This window comes from Symphodus melops (assembly GCF_947650265.1).
Source record: "Symphodus melops genome assembly, chromosome: 7".
Taxonomy (NCBI): Eukaryota; Metazoa; Chordata; class Actinopteri; order Labriformes; family Labridae; genus Symphodus; species Symphodus melops.
The window spans coordinates 11,147,357-11,168,678 of record NC_136697.1 but is presented as its reverse complement, the minus strand read 5'-3'; the positions used below and the strand labels follow the sequence as shown (position 1 = coordinate 11,168,678).

General features: G+C 39.3%; 1 protein-coding gene and 1 long non-coding RNA gene across 2 annotated transcripts; one reads left to right on the top strand and one right to left on the bottom strand.

The window, feature by feature from the left end:
* Nucleotides 1-688: 688 nt before the first annotated feature.
* On the bottom strand, nucleotides 689-3,591 carry LOC306826723. The gene is made up of 2 exons (XR_013779484.1): nucleotides 3,507-3,591; nucleotides 689-1,309 (listed from the first exon to the last, which is right to left on the bottom strand). It is a non-coding gene; the product is annotated as an uncharacterized lncRNA (long non-coding RNA).
* LOC306826719 (leucine-rich repeat-containing protein 52-like) lies at nucleotides 2,549-20,300 on the top strand. The gene is made up of 2 exons (XM_079348203.1): nucleotides 2,549-3,813; nucleotides 13,695-20,300. Exons 1-2 carry the CDS (start codon nucleotides 3,162-3,164, stop codon nucleotides 14,021-14,023), a joined length of 981 nt encoding a protein of 326 aa, XP_079204329.1. The 5' UTR covers nucleotides 2,549-3,161; the 3' UTR covers nucleotides 14,024-20,300.
* Nucleotides 20,301-21,322: the final 1,022 nt, after the last annotated feature.

Here is a 21,322-nt window from a genome sequence, read left to right as displayed (position 1 = left end):
CTTTACTGTCTACCTTTAGCTGTTTGATTCCATTTCCGATCATCATGAAACTATTGAAATAAGAGTATGTTGATAGTTGCTTTGGTTGCGTACCTGTGTCTGTGTGATTCAGAGGTATACATATCAGGTATCAATCAATACACAAAAAGACCATCTATGTAATTAATTGGTTTCAGAACATATGCAGCAGAATTAGGCAGTTAAGTCTGAGTTCTATATCAGCACTCGTGGATTGCCTCTTCTCCAATCACATTACTTTTTAACTTTATTTTACATCAATATATGATCTCTATTACTTTCCATTTCATTACATTTTGCTATGATGCCATCTATTTTGTCTTCGTTTGACCTTAAACATGCCAATACTTGTTGGAGGTACATTAAACCACATGTCAGAGGTTGTTGTAACCAAAGCAGGTTTTATGAATGCAGATTGTCCGTAGAGATAAATAAATGTATGGGAGGTGAGCCCTCACATCTTCAGCAAAACGTGACTGACAACTTGTTCTAAACCAGGAGATTACAAAAACAAGCAAACATATATTTCTGTTTGACTTGACAGTCTTCTTTTACATGTTCCAGTTCATAGTCACGCCAATGTAGGATGATGAAATAACTGACAGTGGTACTGTAGCTGTCAAGTCATCTTTGTTGTTTAATTACGTAAATGAGTTCGTTTTTAAAAAAAAAGATATATTCTTCGACTCCATAACACACCCATTTACTATTTTAGATATTTTAGGATATTTTTACGAGATAGCTATAACTTTTTTACGAACATTTTATATCCAGAATTGGACATAAAAGGGTGTGAAACGGTTGGAAAATGTACATGAGTTATGTATAAGCCAGAGTTTAAATAATGATACTTATAAGCGTTTTGTAAATGATGTAGATGAGTTGAATGAGACTGAGCACTGTTCACAGTTAATAACTATCAAGCTGCAAACCATGCATGAGAAAATAAAAAAATCAGGAAAGTTGCTCCTGTATAAAACACTTCCAAGTATGGTCACTAGATGTCCTCATAAAGTCAGTTGTGTAGTTTAGTTCAGTCCACTGGATGGCTAAGCATCATTATGAACGTGCAAAAGGCCTCCTGCTCCAATTTGACACTTCCAAAAACACACAAAATAACAGAATAAACCTCCTCCGTGCGCATGATCTCGAGAGAAGAGGAGTGAGGGTGGTCAAGGTGCAGTTGGTTGTAGATCATTGTTGACTCAGGGTGGTTTCTGTCGGCCTCACATCTGCACTCCTCCTCCTCCAGCTCCTCCATCATGTTGAGTCTGATTCAGCACTTTAACACCTACACACAGAACCAGGAATAGACTCAGGAGTCATAGTGAGACTGGAGGGAAGAGGAAAACAACTGCTGCATGCCGGAGACCACCTTGTCCCATCTCATCTCGTCTGCCTGTATACCAGTGTAATGGTTTTAACTGGGGGGGGGGGGGGGGGGGGTTGCTTTGCTTTTGGCTGATTTGTCAGTCATTATTGTACACGCCTCATTGCACATTGGGGTCCGAGGGATGTAGCTGACATGGATCCTCAATCTTAACACATTGTTATCATTGCCTGCCTTCTTGTTTCATATCATGTTCACATCCAGTATGATTCCCATGTGTCAGGTTAGTTTAATCTAAACACACACACACACACTCACACACACAAACACACACACACACACACACACACACTCACACACACACACACTCACACACACACACACACACTCTCTCTCACACACACACTCACACACACACACACACACTCTCTCTCTCTCACACACACACACACACACACACACACACCTGAGGCTAGCATCAAGTATTCAATACACACACAAGCCCAAAGTAGATGTTTTAGTAAACTTGTGTTGGTTAAAGTGGAAAGGTGCCAAGACACTGGGATCTATTTATGGTAGGCTACATCTGTTTATTCAGAGGAAAAAAAAACAGAGAAAACAGAACTGCCATGTATGATCTATTGCCTGCATCAGCGTGAACATACATAATATCCAAAACACAAGTTATCCTTAATGGAGCTTTAAGATATAGAACTATACATTTTCTAAAGTATTTTATTGCCAGTTTTAAATGTGAATACTGACAGGTCAGACAGACAGTTTAACATCGTGTGAATAAAAATATACAATGAAATAAAATATAATAGACAAAGCGGCCACCTCTCTCACAAGGGAAATCACACAAAAGAGCAACAGTGGCAAACACCTAAAACAAGGAATACAACTAAACAGTAGTCTAAAGGAAGTATACACGCAGAGAAGTCTAACTCCCAGGTTTATTTAGGTTACTGCCCTGCCTGTGGGAACTACAAAAAAGTCAAGCCTTAGCTGTTTTGTGTCGGGAATAAAATATTCATAAGTATGGGGGCGGGGCTTAGGCCTTCCAGAAGTAGAAACTAAGTAGGCGCTTTGAACTACTGCAACAGTAGGCTACTTCTAGAGCTGAAGGTCTTTCAAAAAAGAACAGGTTGATTTTGTGTAATTGCATAACATGACAGTAATAAATGAAGGTCTGTGAGCTTGTACGCTTACACAGACACTATTTACGTATACAGTTTCAACACAAACACCTGAGGCATGTGTTGATGCACTGATTGGCCCACACTTTCCTAACCTTTACATGCAGGCTAATGTGCCTCTCTCCCTGCCCAGCGACTTTCTCTCTCGCTTCAGTTCACTCCGAAGCATGAGTGTACTACGCATCACCCCCCACCCCCACCCGCTGAGCAGTTGAGCGCCCCTCTCCGCTCGTTTGGATTCAGTTTCAGGGAAGGAGACGATGGGAAGCATGCAACTGACAGTGATCATTGCAAGCAGCGCAGCATGAGAGCACGTTATGCGCTTTCACAAGGCGTAACTGGCTGTGTTTTCATGGGAGAGGCTGTAATATTAGAGAAATTTGACAAAGCATGAATACATTTGATGGTCAAGAAGAAGAGACTGGATGCGAGCTAGATCCAGAACTAACGACAGGATGAACTGAGATTACGCGCGAGAGGTTGCCACGGGCAAGCGCTGGGTTTGACCTCTGTGGACATTTCTGGGACAAACATCTAGGTGAGGATGTCTCAATGAAGAATGTGACTGAATATGACTCTCTGCAAACGGGGTGGATGAAGCCCTCGGCGGTGTCATGCGTCTTGCCCCGCAGCCCAGCGCGCAACCCTTGCGGCTAATAGTTCTGATCCTCTTCTTCGCCACGCGCGCGAACACATCCCCAGTGCTGTCCACGGGCTGTCCGGACAGGTGCGTGTGTGATGACCAGCTTGTGGTTCAGTGCGCCGGGCAGCACCTGACCACCTTCCCGGTAAACTTGCCGCTGGCCACGCGGCAGCTCATCATCTCCAACAACCGGATCGTGGAGCTCCCACCGCTCGCGCTCAACTACCTCTCTGATTTGGTGTATCTGGACTGCAGCAACAACTCATTAACTGAGATATCCGAGTCCACGTTTGGGAATCTACGGAAGCTGGCCTACCTGGACCTCTCCTTCAACACCTTGACTCGGATCGAGGACAGGACGTTCGGGCCGTTGACAAGCCTGGTGATGCTGAGAATGACGGACAACCCGGGGCTCTCGGAGATTCATCCGGACGCCTTTGCAGAAAACGTGGCCCTGCAGGTGCTGGATGTGGGTCGGAACAACCTGACAGTCCTCAACATCACATCCCTCATCGCGCTGCCTGCCCTGCGCTCCGTGGGTCTCAGTGGGAACCCGTGGAGCTGCGAGTGCGACAACGAGGACCTGTGCCTGTGGGTGCACCTGGAGGGCTTCAAGTTCCAAGGTTTTAATCTCTTTTATTCTAATGTCATCACAGCATGACCTTTCCTAAAGCGTTCATATCAAATGAAAGTAGGCTTCAGAGAAATAATCACATAGAAGAACTGCTGTGCTCCAGTGATTAATCATTAGATAATGCTGGCTTATGTAAACTTTTGACCTTCTGCTGGCTGCTAGTATCTCATAAAGGACGACAGCCCCTCTACAGAAGAAATCTCTGAGTGCTTTATTTAATTTGTGTGAGCCACTTTTAATATTTTTTTCTGTTATAAGTTGAGGGTAGAATATAGAGTTCTGATAAAATGTTCCATCCCTTATTCTTTAGATATCATCAGAACTTGAAAATACAATTAACAGATTGCTGACCTGTTACAAAACACCATGTACTGGTGTGATTTGTTATCATGCTTGATCGTACAAAACTTGTTGATTTTGGGGGGAGTAATAAATTATGGGAATGACTTTGACATACTCACATCTTGGTACAATATTGTAGGAAGTGGCAAAAATATCTCATGGCATGAACATTGTGTACCCAAACCATACATACATGAGTGCAAAACAATCACACAAAAAGAGAAAAAAAGATGCTAAACACTGCCACACCCAACCAATATCCCCCAAAACACTCCTGTAATTTCAGTACACATACAGTAACACTGCATGGTTTTAAACAGTAATAGACATTTCTCTGGTCGCGGCAGAGAAATGTTGCTGATCTTATATTATCGGAAGGTAAAGTGAGCATGCCTTCTAGATATTTCTTGGTTTTTAAAAAAACAAAACAATATTCTATTTATAGATGAGATGCAGGTCAGCAGATCTTTAATGTCTTCTTATATGTTTCTTGGTAATTTTCACATCAATTGATAATCTTGTGGTGGGACTTTTTCACTGACTCAGTGCAGTGAAACCTGCTAAAACACTGTATAATGATTCCAGGCTATACCACATCATTACAGCTGCAATAAAAAGAAAAAAGTGTGAGGTAAACTGTATCATGGGGTTTGTCGATGTGGAAATTTAATTACCTTGTTTTCACTATGAGCTGCAAGTGCTCAATAATTGTGAACGTCTGAGGAAGAGAGACAGAGACAGAGAGAGCAGACAACTTAAATAGATAAATATTGATGTAATGAAAGATGTTCAAAGTGTTTTAATAGTGTTTAAAACAGTTGATGAATCCTTTGGTGGATATATTTGATCATCAGCTGTGAGCTACACACCGCACTTACATTTGCATCTCTGGTTAGATGCTTTACTGTATTCTATTCTTCTTCTGTCTCAGTACTTGGCTCTATGCTATGCCAAAATGGTTTAATAAAATCTAACTTGATCTAAGATGACAATTTGGGGTTGCCATCTTGTAAAACTATTCTATATTCCAGTCTGACTACCCTGTCACAGGAAAAATATTAGCCACGAGGCCCTCATTTTAAACTTGTTGTGGAAAATTACTGTCAAGTAATGGTTGTTTAGTGATTAAACACCACCTGAATAAAATATATGAGTTTTAATATGAAAGTCATAAAGGGCTTAAAGAATGTAACACAGTGCCCTCATCAAGACAGATATGACCTCATAAACCACTTCAGGGTCTCATCATGCCACTTTCTATTCATAACCATGTGTTTTCCCTTATATATTTTCAATTAAATTAGCATGAACTAGTTAACACAGTATACCACTGGAGACCCCAGGGCTGTTTGCCTTTAAGGAAGGAATGACTCCTTGCGAACATCTTTTCCAGAGCTGCTGAAATTCCTGCACATCATGTTACTCAAACCCCCTCGTCATGTCTGCACAGCTGATAATATCACGGCATCATGTCTCACTTGTCTATTACATTACATGTCGCAGATATAGTGTGTGGTGCAAATTATGTTGCCATGTGTTTGCCATCATGCAGTTCTGTGAAGTCTCCAAAGTTCCACCGCTCTCTCAGCTTTCAGCATGATGACATGCAGGTGACAGCAGTGCAGCTTGACAGCACTCAGACTATCAAATAACAAAGAGGGTGAAAGAGGATCGGAGGTGAATAGGGGTTGTTTGATTTCTCTTCACACAAGTGTGTTTATTAATTTGGCTCTGCAGTTTTAGTGCAGAACTCGAGAGTCTTTTATCTTGGAATGACCGATTACCTTACCATTTCCTTTTGAATCCAGCCTGTGGGATACCATGGGTGATTAATGGAGCATTGTTCAGCATCTAATATTGATCCCTGTTTTTGTTTTCTGTCATGCTGATGAATGTGTCTGATTCTCAACAATCTTTCTTACTTTGAGTTAATGTGCTCATGCTCTGAAGTGGATGTGTCACTATTCAAAAGGGCAGCTGCTATTTATAGTGAGTCTTACTGAGCAAGAAGCCAGTCATAACTCCAACACTATAGCATTAATACACCCGCCACACTTCCTGAAAAAGGCATCCCCTGCACCTCTCTCCCACACATACACATGCTATAGTAAACCATGGTCCCTCCACAACTTAGGCCAAATCCATAACAAGTCCTGCAAGAGCTGTCCAATCTCCCTGCTGCTTTGTCTAGTTTAATTTGGAGAGGAGCCTCTTGCTTGTGACAGCTGCCAGCAAGGGAGAAAGCGGACACACTCAGATACAGTCACACTCTACCTCTGTTATGTGTACACACAGCCTGTCCATCTCCAACAAGCAGACAGCACAGGTACTCAGTCTCAATTAACTCAGTCTTTCTTCCACTGTCATATAAAGCACAATAAAAATCATTATATTTATCATATTCACACTGTGAACAAGGTGTCTAAAGTCATGTTGCTATGTTCAAGGTTTCAAATCACATAAATGTGGCAACCTAGCACAACGTAATGATTTCGTAGACAGGGAAAATCCAGTATTTCAAGGTTTAACAACATACTTGATAACCTAATAACTACTGGTAGAAAACAGTTAATACTAGTGTTTATTCCTTTACCAGCTTACATACATGTTTGATAGTGTTAAACAATACCATGGGAGCTTGAGCAACAAACGTTGCCTCCATCGTCGCAGGTCGCAACATCTTCACGCCTCCTCCTGGAAGAGGTTGAATGCTAATGTAAGCTGTTAGTGTTTGCTAACGTGTATGTTGTTATGACATCTAATATGCCTGAAGCCCATACTGATTTTCATTTTCTATTGTCTGTTCAGTTGCTTATCAGTCCAGCACCTTTGAAACGATGAAATGGTGTTTTATGTTTGTCAGTCATTACAACAATGTGCATTTCAGTTTCCCACATCGACTTGGTCAGTGGACTTGAGCTTGTATAGAGTTTTTTCTGTCTTATGGCATCTCGAGCCAATTTTTATACTGCACGTCACACCTACCTGTTCACAGCCATCAGCTGAGGCTGCTATGTTACATGTACTAATCCATTCATACACATTCCATGCCAATGACGCAGCATCTGGAGCAAAATGTGTCAAGCCAAAGGACACATCAACATGGCTGCAGGTTGAGAGGAAACTGACTCTGCCACTGATCCACAGCCGTCCATATGCAAATGATGTTAAAGAGAAATGCCTTCCATGGGATTATGTTTAATTGATACAATTAAATTGCATAAAAATGTACTGATTTATTTAGTCATTTATTTAATTTACAAAGAGAGTTAGCTTGAAGCTAATTTTCATACAGTCCCTTGACAGGCCATAATTATGAATGCAACACAAGACACATACTGATTACAGAGTGAAACTGAGCAGTACAAATACATGCACAAGAATGTTGATGATTAAGGTGTTAGGTCTTTAACTTTAAAGCTGCAGCTTTTAATATTCCACATAAAGGCAGTTTGATGAGAGGATAAAGAACAATATCTCCATAAAGTTAATTTTGACTCTTTAGACGTCTCCAAGTAAAATATAAGAAAGGGACGTTATGGAGGTTAGGCAAAGTTTTCAAAAAGTTTGATTTTACTTTGATGTTAACGCCAGAATATTTATAGTTTGTGACACAAGGTGTCCCTAAATTACTAAAAGAAGTAGGAAATTATTTAGGCATATATATTTTTGTTTGCAGTGTTTGGTGTTTACATCTCTTACTATCAAGTTTTGGATCCTTTAAGATGTCAAGGTTTATGAAAGGTTGTTGTAGCATTAAAATAATTAATATAGTCACATTGCAGATGTTTTATTTATCGCAATAAATACAAAAAATGATTTTATGTTTATAAGAAATGCTTTCTCACTCAGCTTGAATACAAGTTATCTAGTTGTTGGATGCTTGGGTATAGGATGCTTTCGCATTATTTTGATTGAGTCAATGAAGTTAGCCCTCAGCTACCCTCAGATTATTGATGCAAATTTGGGGGGGGGGGAGATTTTTGGTTTTATTTTGTATTCAGTGTGGAAACTGAGTTGAAGCTGATATGCACTCCTTCATATTTTTTTTTATTACAGTTTTTCAATATTGCGATACTAAACAATTTCATCCCATGTCACATATATTTGTACTGCACAGGACTAACTCACCAAAGTGAGTAAGTAATTAAGCAAGTAAGCAAGTTTAGCAAGTAAATGCATTTAGACACCCAAACATGCTTGAACATACTTTCATCACTTGAGGAGGGGGAACAGATGAAAATATTTTATGGATGACCATGTTTTCAGCTGTGGGCTCTGTCTCCAAAGCCTTGTTATCGCACGTCTGGTTCTCACCTGGTTCATGCAACATGGCTATGCTTGTCTCCTTGGTTTAGGAAATGCTTCAACAGGGAATGAGTGGGCAAGATAGAAAGAGAGAGAGAGAGAGAGAGAGAAAAAAAAACCTTCAGGAAGGAACCAACAGATTCTCCTCTGTCTCGCCTTCCTGGCTAGATTAGCACTCTCGCTGTTATATAAGGAGAGCGTCTAGAAATAGAGCAGAGTGGGGAAGGGGGAAGGAGGGAGGGAAAGCCCTCGTCTTTGATGCAAGTCCCATTGGGGGGAGAAGGAGGGGTGATGGGGTAGATGCCAGAAGGGTTTCCTCCCTGGCTGATAGGCACACTCACACACCCTAACGTACACGTGCGCACACACAAAAGCAAGCTCTGCAAGGGCCGATGTGAAAGTTAATTCTCGTGGAGGGTGTTTGTGCATGTTGAAAGGGAGCGTGCATGTGTGTATTCTGTGTGTATCCATGGATGGTTTGTTTGTTACAGCTGGAGTGTAACAGCATATTGTGTGAACAGTGCACAGCAGCAGCCTTTGAGAGGATCAGAGTATGCTTTGAATTCTCTGTGCTGGATGGAGCTGAGAGAAGCTGACAGTCCTCGCGTTCTTCAGCTGCACGCTAGTTCTGTCAGCTGCAGAAGAGCTTCACGCAGAATAAGAACAGAGATTTGTTCACTGAGTAAATCAAATATTAGGAGAAGTCACATTTCTGTCATGCTATTTAAATAACTTGTCAAGTGATTTGATTGAAAGCTACAGTGTGATCCCTCCAAAGCCCCATCCAATCACACCTCCCACCAGCCTGAGTCAGTTATAACACCTTTATTTGTTGTTACTGAGACTGCATGAATACATAGTCAGCAAGCTAGTACAGACGTTGACATATCAAGCTTAAATGGATGGTTGCTAGGATATTTGAAATATGTCAAAAAGGAAATGAATAAGAAGTAGAAAAAAAATGTCTAAAATTAAAGCTTGCCAAGAAAACAGTTACAGGACATGTAAGAATAAGCTAATTTACAAACAGGTGAAATATTATAGGGGTAAGCAGAGTTAAAATGTTAGGCAACAAAGTGTCTAAAAAAAATCTGTCGCTGCATGGCAAACTTCACCAAACCTGAAGAAGGACAGTTCTATTAAAAATACATACAAAATAAATAAATAAATGTTGGGTTTTTTTACTTGGTATTTTCTAAATGTCCAAAATGGAGACAGATAACATTTTGATTGCTTTCTGAAGTGCACTTTGACTTCATCAGTTCAAGTTGTTCAGATACAGAATTAATTGTGATTCTGCCATGCAGACAGCATGTATCACAATCAATGAACCTTTACATCAAACATGCACTAGAAGGTGTTTAAAACAAAACAACCTGAGGCTGAGGTATATTAAAAGTGCACTATGTAGTTTTAGTAGAGAAATATGGAAGCTGTAAAAATGTACATATTTCGTTCATGTTCATGACACTATACAAAATAGACACAAAAAGGAAAAAGTTGGTTCATGTTACACTGTATGAAGACAATAACTGTTAGACAAGAAGTTATGGTGGAGGGCCGCATCAGTGAATCCGTAACTCTCCTGGTCGCTTTTTAGCTCCTTACTGTTGATTCACTTCTCCAACTTTCAAATTTAACTACCAAATCTACATAGTGCATTTTTAACAAATAATTCATATTCCGTTTTATACAATATACAGATAAAACATATCATACATGCTAGTGTTATTATTAAATATTTTTTCCCAGATTAATTAGGTGTGTATTTTCACAGCAAAAGATGCCAGCACAATGAGAATGTGTATTCTGAGGCTGTTACAGGGTTACAGAGAACTGCTCCCTGTGCAGAAACTTTCAGCCTTTTCATCTCTCCCAGTGGGAATTCCTCCTGTAAGAAATCTTTCAAAATACAGAAGCCAATTAAAACATTGGCAGTATGGAGACGGCAACACACTTGTTTTATTTCTGCTCACAGCAGTGAAAGACTCAGACTTCAGGATTATTTTCTGTGAAAGCCTCGCTTGTCAGCTGCTGCAGAGCTCAACAGCCGTTATATTGCGTATTTCATTTTGGACTGATAGGCCTTTTAGAAATGTATCCAACCACTGTGTTTTTCAGAAAGAGTGGAAACTCTACACTTTTATTTGGGATTGAGGATTTCAGGAAGGTCTTAGTGGTATTTATAACCCTGGCCTGGTGATGAGAAACCTTATTATCTGCTTTCAGGCAGATAAAAGGCCCTCACTCTCTAATCCTGTGGGGGTGAAAAGATTTTGAATAATTCATCCATGATTTTTATTCTTTTTCTTTTTTTAATGTCATTTAATGCTACATCAACTAAGGACTGTAGTTCACATGGGAAGCTCCTTAAGCTTTGCAGGTTGCCGCCTGACAAACAAGCTTCATCATAATGCAAGAACAGTTTTCTGACTGTAAGCCTTATGAACCTGAATATTTATTATCTTCAGCCAAGTTTAAAATGTAAAAAAGTAATATGCCTGCATTATTAAACAGGCAGCTCTGTTTAATAGCTTATGTAAAATATATTAAGCTACTTTTCATGGCTCTCAGACATCAAAGGAGCCTTTAAATCACAAGGTGATTAAAGGAGCAATATGTAAGTCTGAAAGGTAGCGATTGAATATGGTATTGCAGTCCAAATTCAAAACAGTGCTGAGAGACGTCTGACCCCGCCTCCTCTGAAGCTGACACTCACGCGGGATGCCAAGTTGAAGACACTGAAGCTTCAGTGTTTAACCAGCTCTCTATCTGTCTTGAATCCTTTCTGCGTCTCTCCCTTTTTCAAATGTATTTCCAATATTAATTCCATTTTTACCACGACTCTGCTAGTGGAGCTTATAAGAAAGATGCCAAGGCTATTCAGGTATGGTAGAATTACTTATATTTGAACCAGTTCTCCTGCTGCATCACCTATTGGTTTGATGTGATAACTGTTGTCATAACAGCCGTGGAATCCCCTAAAACTGGTCAAAAACAAACACAGATCATTCCTGACCAGAACTGAATTTAATAAGGACATACTGGCTGCTTTATTGTTGTCAGAGAAGCCAGCACTTTAATGTAACATGTTTCCTGAATGTGTGATGATACTGTATCAGTATGGTCATTTTATGATAAAATGATTTAATTCAGTCACATAAATATTTCTACTTTAGACGTACAGTTGCATACGTTTGTAATGAATAGGTTGAAGGAAACTGAAGCAAAGCAACAGCGATGTTCCCTTTAAAGGCCTTCATATTATATTGTTTCAACTTCTTAATAAGTCACACTTTCTAAAAAGTAATTCATCATGCTTTTGAAGTAAAAACAGTATAAGTCACTTCAACTTCTCTGCAGTATTGAGAATCCATAAGCACATTTTTCTTAGCTCACACTATAGACTATAAGAAGAGGAACAACACAAAAACACCTCCTTCAGAGTCGAGCCTAAAAAATCAGAGCTCCCCCTTCTGACTGACCACAAAACAACAACAAGCTTCGCTTCCTCCATGTTAACAGATGGGACAAGGGGCACATTTTGCAATTCAAATTAAAGTATATATTAGAGTATATCTTTCTGAAACCCAGTTTATTCCATGATAGCTAGTTATTATCCACCAGGATGATAGGTTTGATGCTATTAAAATGTGTAAAACACCTTTATTGAAAGCTCTGTTCACTAATGTAGCTCCTGCTGTGTGCACCAGATTAGCAGAGCAGAGGAGGAAAAGGAAACGTAAAAAAATTGTATCAGAGGAGCCAGTGAACTTTTGTAACTGTGAGTGTCTGCTTCAATACAACACAACAATTTGTTCGTCTGTTGACTTTACTGACCTCAGGGAAATGTGAATTAGGATAGCGGAAAACTTGTGTGACTTCAATATTGAAGCTCGTCCAGCTGATCCCTACTATGCAGTGCAGAGTCTGGCTCTAAATGAACGATAGGCGCCTGTCACAGGTTTTTCTTTTTTTATTTCACTTTTGTACATTTGGAGGTGGCTGATGTGCATGTCCAGATCAGACCTGCCTGTCCATAATTACTTGGTCAGATCCACTTTGGTTTCTATGGTAACAGGTAAAACAACAGCCAAATGGATGACAGAGAAGTGTCATTATTTCTGATGAAAACAATTTTATGGACCAGTCTTTCCATGGGCTTGTTTTACTACATTTGTTTTGATACTTGCTGTTTTCTTTCACTGACCGAAGTTAAATTCCGGCCCACCAGATCTACGTCATTGTTATTATTGTCGATGGTCTCTCATTAAAGCGACTGAGACGTTCAGATTGAGTCGGATCCGAAGGAATCAGATTTGAAACCACCTGCTCAAGTGGTTTGAATCAGATTTGGAAAAATCGGATCTTATGTGGCTTTTTGTGTTCATACTGGCAAAAAATCAAACCACATACAATCTGGATGAGGATTTGGAGGATTTGGAGGTGCAATGTGAACAAGGCCTATGTGTCTTGAAAACGTGTTTTGAAGGGGTTCTTGTTGCCGTCAATGTGAACCAAAGACCTCTTTTTAAGAATTAGACTTTGAATAAATTCATATGGGATGTTTTTTCTTCATTTTAACTATTGAGTCATTTTCAGTTCTGCATAGTGTGCTTGCTCCATGGGACTAACGGTGCAGATGTTATCTGTAAGAAGAGTTTTTGGTCAAACCTTATAAAATAGGAAACAGAATGCAATCCCACAGCACTTATAGTCAAGTGTTTTTTAGATGACACACACATTAATATTAGAGGCTGCTAAGCACGTTCATACACCACTGTCAATGCCCTCTGGAGAAACTTAGGGTTTAGGGTCTAGTCCATGAGCACTTGGACATGTGAAATGCAGAGCTGTGGATAAAACCATCAACCTTTGACTGAGGGCCAACTCTACTAAGACACAGCAAGAGAGCCATGTTGTGGCTCAACTACAACTCAGACTGATTACTCATGAATTTACTATGGGCATTTGGGGAAAATTTGCAGCATTAACATTGAAGATTTTGGTTTTGTACTTTGCATTTATAAACTTACTTAGAAAACTAAAGTACCAGACTAGATTTAATGACGACAAAAAATGTGAAATGCTTTTTTGTTGAGTTAACATTTTCAGTGACAAATTTCTTTGACATTCATCCCCAAACATGCTGAGCAGTACTCCAGTGTTCTTTTGTCCTCTGAATAATCATGACTCCTTTATGCTGTTTTTGTGTGACAGATGAGGGACAGACGGTGTGCGGTTCACCTGCTGACATGCAGGGTCGTCGTCTGGGCGAGGTTGGCCTCCAGCTACGGACATTATGTCACCAGACTCTGGGCTCCTGGGACTATCTTTTCTTTGTGGTCATTGGCTTTGTCATCTTTGCTGCTGGCACAGTGTCGGCCTGGGTGATGGGCGTCATTATGGTGCTCTATGAGCGCTACATCAAGAGGAAAGATGAACAGCTGGACGTGGACGACGAGGAGGAAACCATCGAGAGTGGCCGCATCTCACGTAACAGGAGTGACCATGGCAATGGGAATTTGAAAACATCACATACTGTATGAAAGATTTATTCACCCCCTGCACGTCATGGATTCCTACAGTGCCTCCTGTCAACTTCCAGGACTGTCTGTGAAGTCTAATCACACTCCTGTCACACTGAGTCTGTGTAACAGGCTCAACACTGAAGGGGGAGGATTCAACAGAGACGAGGCATGTCTGTCCTCTGATTCAAAGTGTGCTTTAAGTGTGCTGAGGTGAGGTACCACACACTTGGGCTGCCATTGTTAAGGTCCCGAGCCCTTTGTTAATACTGATAATGTATGCAGACACTTTATGGTTTATCATTCTGTTAAGTCTGACAGATATTAGGTCAGAAAGTGTGAGTAAGAAAGCGATTACCCAAGCTCAAGTTGTCCATTGGTCGAACTAACAGAGAATGATTTTAATGGTTAACAGCATAATAAGATTAGCTCATGGTCCCATTTACACATTGTAGAGAAATATCAAGAAGTGTCACAAATGTTCTACCTATTGACCTTGTTGCCTGGAGTTAAATGACAGAGATTGATACCAATTTAATTTCTTTGTTAAATATGAAACTGCAGCCTGAGGCCCCTCTCTTTATCTAGCATAAAACCGGAAAACAATTAAATCGCTAGCCTTGTGGAAAGTTGTTGACACTGCTGACTGCATAAAACACTTACAAATTCTTAGTGACATCTCCTATTTATTTCTGAACAGAACGTTTTGAAGCAATTCAATGGAAACGCTATCCCACCTTAACTACCGATCCATTTAGAAACAGGCAAAGGGGTAGGGTTGAACATTTCGCCAAATTATAATCAAAACAGATGAGTCTTAAAAAAAAAAATGTAGTTGCAATCTTTTGTATGTCTGCTGCAATGGCTTGATGTTTCCACAATGGAGGGTGCTGCTTTGGCTTAATGTTGCTAAGTGGCTCAACAGATCAAAATCTGATGTCGTAGGTACCACTTCAGTGTCATTCCTCGACACTGTCCGCTGTTTATGTTGATGTGGCATTGAAGTATCAGATAAAGTGTATGAGTCAGTCAAATGTGAGCTAAAGCAAACACAACTGTCTTTTAGGATGCTAGAATTTGATTCCCACTTTTTTTTTAAACTCTGTACCTTTTAAGAAGTGAACTTTTTTTATAAGTAGACAAAAGGCCACTATGTAAAACATTAGTTTCATTAGTTGTGTAACATACCTTTTATGTGCAGTAGCTAGCATATTAACGTATCCTAACCAAGTACTAATGGTGCATAAACATGACAGTTCTGCGATTTGTAATTTAAGATATACTTTAACTACCCCACAGGAATACGTTTGAAACACTGTCCTGCAGTAACAGACAACAAACTCAGACATACTCTAAAATCAAAGCGGTTGTTGCTCATTCAAAATGAATTGAATGTGAGATTATTTTTGGCAAGTATTATTTGGAAAATATTACCAACTTTTAATGATGTAATATTCTTACTCTCTTGTTGTCTCTTATAAGAGTCCATCAAACGTTGCACATTCTCTTTTCTAATTTGACTGGAGAGCTCTGCATGATGATATCTATTATCAGACTTTGATGCTTCAGGCCACAGACAGAGCTGCTGTTTTAAATAAGCAGGGAGCAAAGGTAGACCGGTAGACCGTCATCATTACCGTTAAGTCTTTCACTAAAATTAGAGTTGTAGAGATGAGTCAAAAGACCAAAACCCAATTCTATTTTTTTCTCAATAAACAAAAGTAGTTTGCATCAATTAGCACTCTGTTTGTATTTATCATTTTACTAAATTGATGCGTACCCTTCTTACTAACCAAGATGAAAATCTATAGATTCTTCACAAAAAGCATTGTTTGCACACACAACATTCAGCAGTGGACTTCCATGATGGCAACATGCACAATTAAAAGTGAAAGTAGTGTGTTCATTCTGCTTACAGGAATAAAAGGAACATTTTAGACGCATTCATGTCGGTGTATGAGTTAACACTTTGTGCACTCGAGAGTGGATGCAGCTGCATGTTATCTACTGATGGTTCAGCTCTCTCACCTATTAGCCCAAAAACAAGCCACAGTCCAGGGTTTTATGTTGAAGATCTATTTGTGAAGCTGAGAGCCAGCTGCTGAGGACTGTTTTGGCAGGAAGCCCTGCAGGATGACGAGTAAACAAGAGTGCCATAATTTATTTCTACTTCATCCTGTCGCTGTTGGTTTGAATGCCGTGTCCTCGCTGTTTCTGCATGTACTGTTGATGCACCAAGAAGCCTTATGTGATGTGGACGAGCCTCGAGAGCTATTGATAAAAAAGAAAGAGAGAAACATACAGTATGTAAGATCCTAGAAAATCATTTGGGAGTAGTTATTTAAGAAGCTCATGTTCTTACTTTTCATACTTAGTAAAATATCCTTTTTTATTTATGCTTTGTATGGTTTAATTTTATTACATTTATTTAATGAATCTTTTGTGGCGACAGTTTGAAGCTATAAGAGAGGGTAGGGTTAGGGTCAGTTTGTTTCAGGAATTAAAATAAATATCTCTTAACCACTCCACTGGCATTGACTGTTATGTACTTAAAGAAGCAGGAAATAACCTAATGCTGTACACGTACAAGAAGTTGTGTCTGAACCAAAAGAACAGCTGAGGTACCCGAGAAGGGGGGGCGTGAAAGATTACAGTGCTCTGACCTGCTGTTTTTTCAATCATTTTATACTATGAGGATTTTATTTTACGCAAGGTAGATTTTGAAAGAGTACTGTATTAGCATACTGTCACAGTTGTGGTTTACTGGGACACATGAACAAACCCGAGCAGTTTTTTTTCAGTGAGAACTCTGCTTTTTCTGTTTTTAAAAATGTGTAAAATATAAACAACCACTATAGTTTTTATACCTACATGAGTATTTAATTCTTGGGCAGTCCGATGAGTGACAGACTATAAGGTTGAAAAGCAAATCAATTATTATAATGTTGGAGCAGTTAATCTGCACTCTGACTCTGAACAATGTGTAGTCTCATTATGTAACATAATCTGCAAAACTACTGAGATGTGTTTGTTCACACATTTACTCCACTTGCAATATTGTTACTTGTCCAAAATAACCTTAAAATACAAAGTCTTTCTTTTTTCTGAATACCAGAACCAAACTGTATTATTAAACGGTCATTCATTTATTCTTACTGACCTTTTTTAGACAGTCACTGGTGTAATTAATAATATAATGTTTATGACTGAATTAGTTGTTCAGGTTTCAGGGCCGCGCTCCCATGCATCATTAATGTTATTTATCACACGTGTGCGTCTTCTGACATGGAGAGTCATGTTGACATAAGTCAAAGCAGTTCAAATTTCAAATAGAGCAGTCCATTAGTTTCTTTATAGCATATATATGCTATAAAGAAACTAATGGACTGCAGCTATATATATATATAAAAGAGACCCTCAGGAATGGCTCTTCGTGTTCATTTGCACTCATTCATCATATGATCTGCCAACTTAAACATACTGACTGGCACAGCAAATGTCACTGGATGCCAATAGTATGACCCGAACACTGTACATGTGATGCCTCTGAACATTTGTGTCTTTGGTTGCTTTGATTGCTTAGGTTTTTATATTTGCATGAGGTCCTTCAGTAAATATATATATCGTAATGCACGTCTTTTAGGGTTTTTCAGATATATAACACTATACAATGTGATGCCACAGACAATAGTGAGGGTGCAACCTGAAAATAGGCCAGTCTGTTGTCCTTATTCATGTCAGCACAGTGACACAGGTGAAATAAGAAAATAGTTGTTGTTCTTTTTAAATAACCATGTACATACTTTCTATTCTTGTGCAAAGCACCAGCAAACACCAGGCTCTGAAAACCCTCAGTATTGACAGTTCTCGCTCCATGTGGGCACTTGGAGGTACTTTACAGAAGCTGAATATGCCCAGCTTCAATAACATACTAAGTGGATGAGCTGAAATCCAATATTATGCACTTTTTACACCCCCACACTGCAAACTCAGACCATATTTAGAGGCACATGTATGCATGTGCTCTGACACACAGAGACAAAAGCATCAGTTCTCCCGCTCTCATCGACTCCAACACGAATAACCTCTGAGTATATTGTGCTGTATGAAAGCTTAAAAGAAGAGCTCCTCTTTTGTTACTGACTCAAACAAAACTAGAACAGCATCTTCCCACATCATCGAAACAACCCAATCTAAAATTTAAAAGGAGTTATATTTCGAAATGTGCACCTTAGTGTTCTTCACGGAACAAATCTGACATGACTGATAAGATGCTTGCCCGGCTTTTAAATATAAAGCTACCGCTAGCCAACTTTTAGCTTAGCTTCACATAAAGACAGGAAAATCACCTCGTCTTACCTTACCCAAATGGAGAGGAAAAAAAACAGTGTTTCTTAGCTCGCTAAAAACTACATTTTACATTGTTTTTTCTACCTGCAACCTGTATGAAGACAAAAACTTGTAGTAATAGTGGGAAATACCTCACTATTCTTCGATCAAGAGCTATTTAAATACCCGGAAAACAACGCACTAAGGCACTCATAAAGACAATCTGGCCACTGAGGAGGGGAAACAAGCACCCTTTAGTAAGATCCCCAAATTCCAAACAGGTAGTTGGGCAGTTCTACTCATGTGGATAAGAAAGAAGAGGAAATTCTTTGCGTATCAATAAATTCTTTCTTGTCTTATCTGACCATATACATTTGCTGTACATTTTATTTAGTTTTGTTGGTTAAAAAAACAATAGCTTCCATTTACATTTTTAAGACAGACTTAGGCTTCCATTCTTTATGCTAAGCTAAGCTATCATTATATCGGTGTAGCTTTAGAGAACAGACACAGGGTGGCAACAATCTCCACAAGAAAAAAAAAAGCACATTTCCTGAAAGAAGTATAGTAGCCTACTATTATTTTATAATGTCAACACTGAAACAAAAGTAGTGTCCATCTCATGTAGGCACTACTTTATACCTTTCATTTTGTGTTTCAGATTTAAAACATGTACTTTTTGTGTTTGGACATAGGTTCACTTTATGCTTTGTTAAGCTTAACAAAGCTGAACTAAGCTGAGCTAAGCTAACATGCTAGTGGCTGTAACTACTTTTTTTTTTGTCAACGAAGCAAATATACTTTTTTTCCCCTTTTGTTTCTTAAATTTGATACTTGGTGGTATTCATTTAGATATTTGTGTGCTTAAGGATGGTGGTGTCTTTTATTCGTGTATCTATTCGTCTTTCAAGCTGAGGTATAGTTTTCAGGAGGTGCTTCAGGACAGAGATGCACTCAGCGGGCTGTGGTCACATCAATAGCACAGCTGTGACTCAAAATCAGCTCAGTGAATAGATGAAGAAATGCATCTCAGACAGCGACTGCATGCAGAGGCTCCTGCGGGCCTGTTCCTGCCTCTGGTGGTGTAACTCGTGTTCTTTGCACCATTGTGTGCATCCACTGAGCTGAAGACTAACTGACCACTGCAAAATGCCTGCAGATGGTAGATGTGGCATGAAGTAAGAACGGCTCTAACCGACTGTAATAGCCCTCTGACACATCTACTTACAAATACCCTCACTCATACACAAAGACACGCTAAACTGGAAGAAAACCCTTTATTCGCAGCGCAGTGGAATGAATTGCAACAAAGTTGGAAATGACGATATTTCCAGAATGTTGCTGCTTGGGAACTGGAGGCATATTTTCAGTTATTTCACCAAAATTACATCATTGATCACTGCCGTATATATGACAGCAACAACAAAAAAACTCTCCCAAACTTAACCGCCTGTACTGCTGAACTACAGAAAAAAAGGTACTGCTGCAACTTATATTAAGTGAAATATATATCTAAGCTTACAGTTGTAAACATACAAAGTGTAAAAAGAGTTTTGCACTTTCTTTTGCTCAAATGATTTCCTTTATTCCTCTTTTTGATCACACTGATGCACAAACAGATGGACAGAAATGAGCAAAATGTCTGGTTCTCATTCCAGGCCAAGAATGATTTATTCTTTTCTTTTTCATTTTCTTCATCATTATCAGAGATTTGTTTGTCTGCTGGGATTTACTTTAACTCTATGAAATTATTGTGTTCAATCTTAGGTTACATATTGTATGTTTTGTATTAGACATGATATTGGTACTTAGCCCTCCTCTGCAATGTGGATATCAATTTGTTGTTAATAGGAAGCCCCTGCATTTACTTGGCAGAGATGAGGTTGGTCCTACTGCTATTACATGTCTGCACAAAGGCTCAGGGGCCTGACAACTCTGTATCCTTCCCAGCAATAAAAAGGTCATTTGAGAGGAGTTGGTGTGTCGTTTGTGCGTCATACTTCTGCCTGGAGAAGTGTTTTTTTTTTCTTTGTCTTGTCTGACCTCTTCATGCTCTTTGAATCCACTTGTACCCTCCTTGTGCTCTCTGGTTATGTATTTTGAGGTTAAACTAGTGTCTAATTAGCGTCAAAAGTAAGAAATGCATGTCAGCTTTATTGTCTACACATTTTTAGCTCACAGTCATAGCTGCAGAAACACATGTGCATTGCAAAAAGACCAAGTGACCAAGCACATGCAAACACAATCACTGCTGGAAATGAGCTGCATTGTGTGCTAGTGTATTCTTGGTGCCCAGACACGATTCCAAATTATGTTAATCCAGTGGCTATGCCTGCAGAAGTGAGATAACAACATGCTTATTTCAGAATAAGCTCCAACTCAAAAGCAGCATAATTATATTTCCTACTGAGACAGGCCATTGGCAAATTGGTCTGGGGTATTTTTGCACAACTCCAATCTTATCTCCAACATGCCTTTTCTTTATTCTTCCTACGCTATTTTATCTTGTCTAAAGATATTTTTAACCATAAATACTATTTTTACATGTCAATTTTCCTAAGACATCTGTATTTCAGTCTCTGCCAGGGCTCCTATTATTACTTTTCATAGCAGTGTAGATAAGGAAAGTGAACTTATCATTTAAACTCTACACGAGAGTTGCAAATTTGAAGCATCATTCTGCAGTATAAAGACCTAAACATGTTTTATTGACTGGGTGAGGAGGATTAATCCAACCAGCACCCCTGAAACCCACCAAAATACATCTCTCTTTTGTTCCATACAGGAAAAAGTGCAATTTGCATTTTAGCGCAGTGTGATGCCACATAAACCTACTTTTGCTTGGTCAAAAGCAGTGACTTCTCAGAGTCTTCTGTAAAACAACAAAAGTTGACTTTGTGTTTTGATATTTAAACAAATATATTATGATTTGATTCATGACATTCAAGGAAGCTTTCACCATAACAAGCGAACTTTCCCAATGTGGACAAC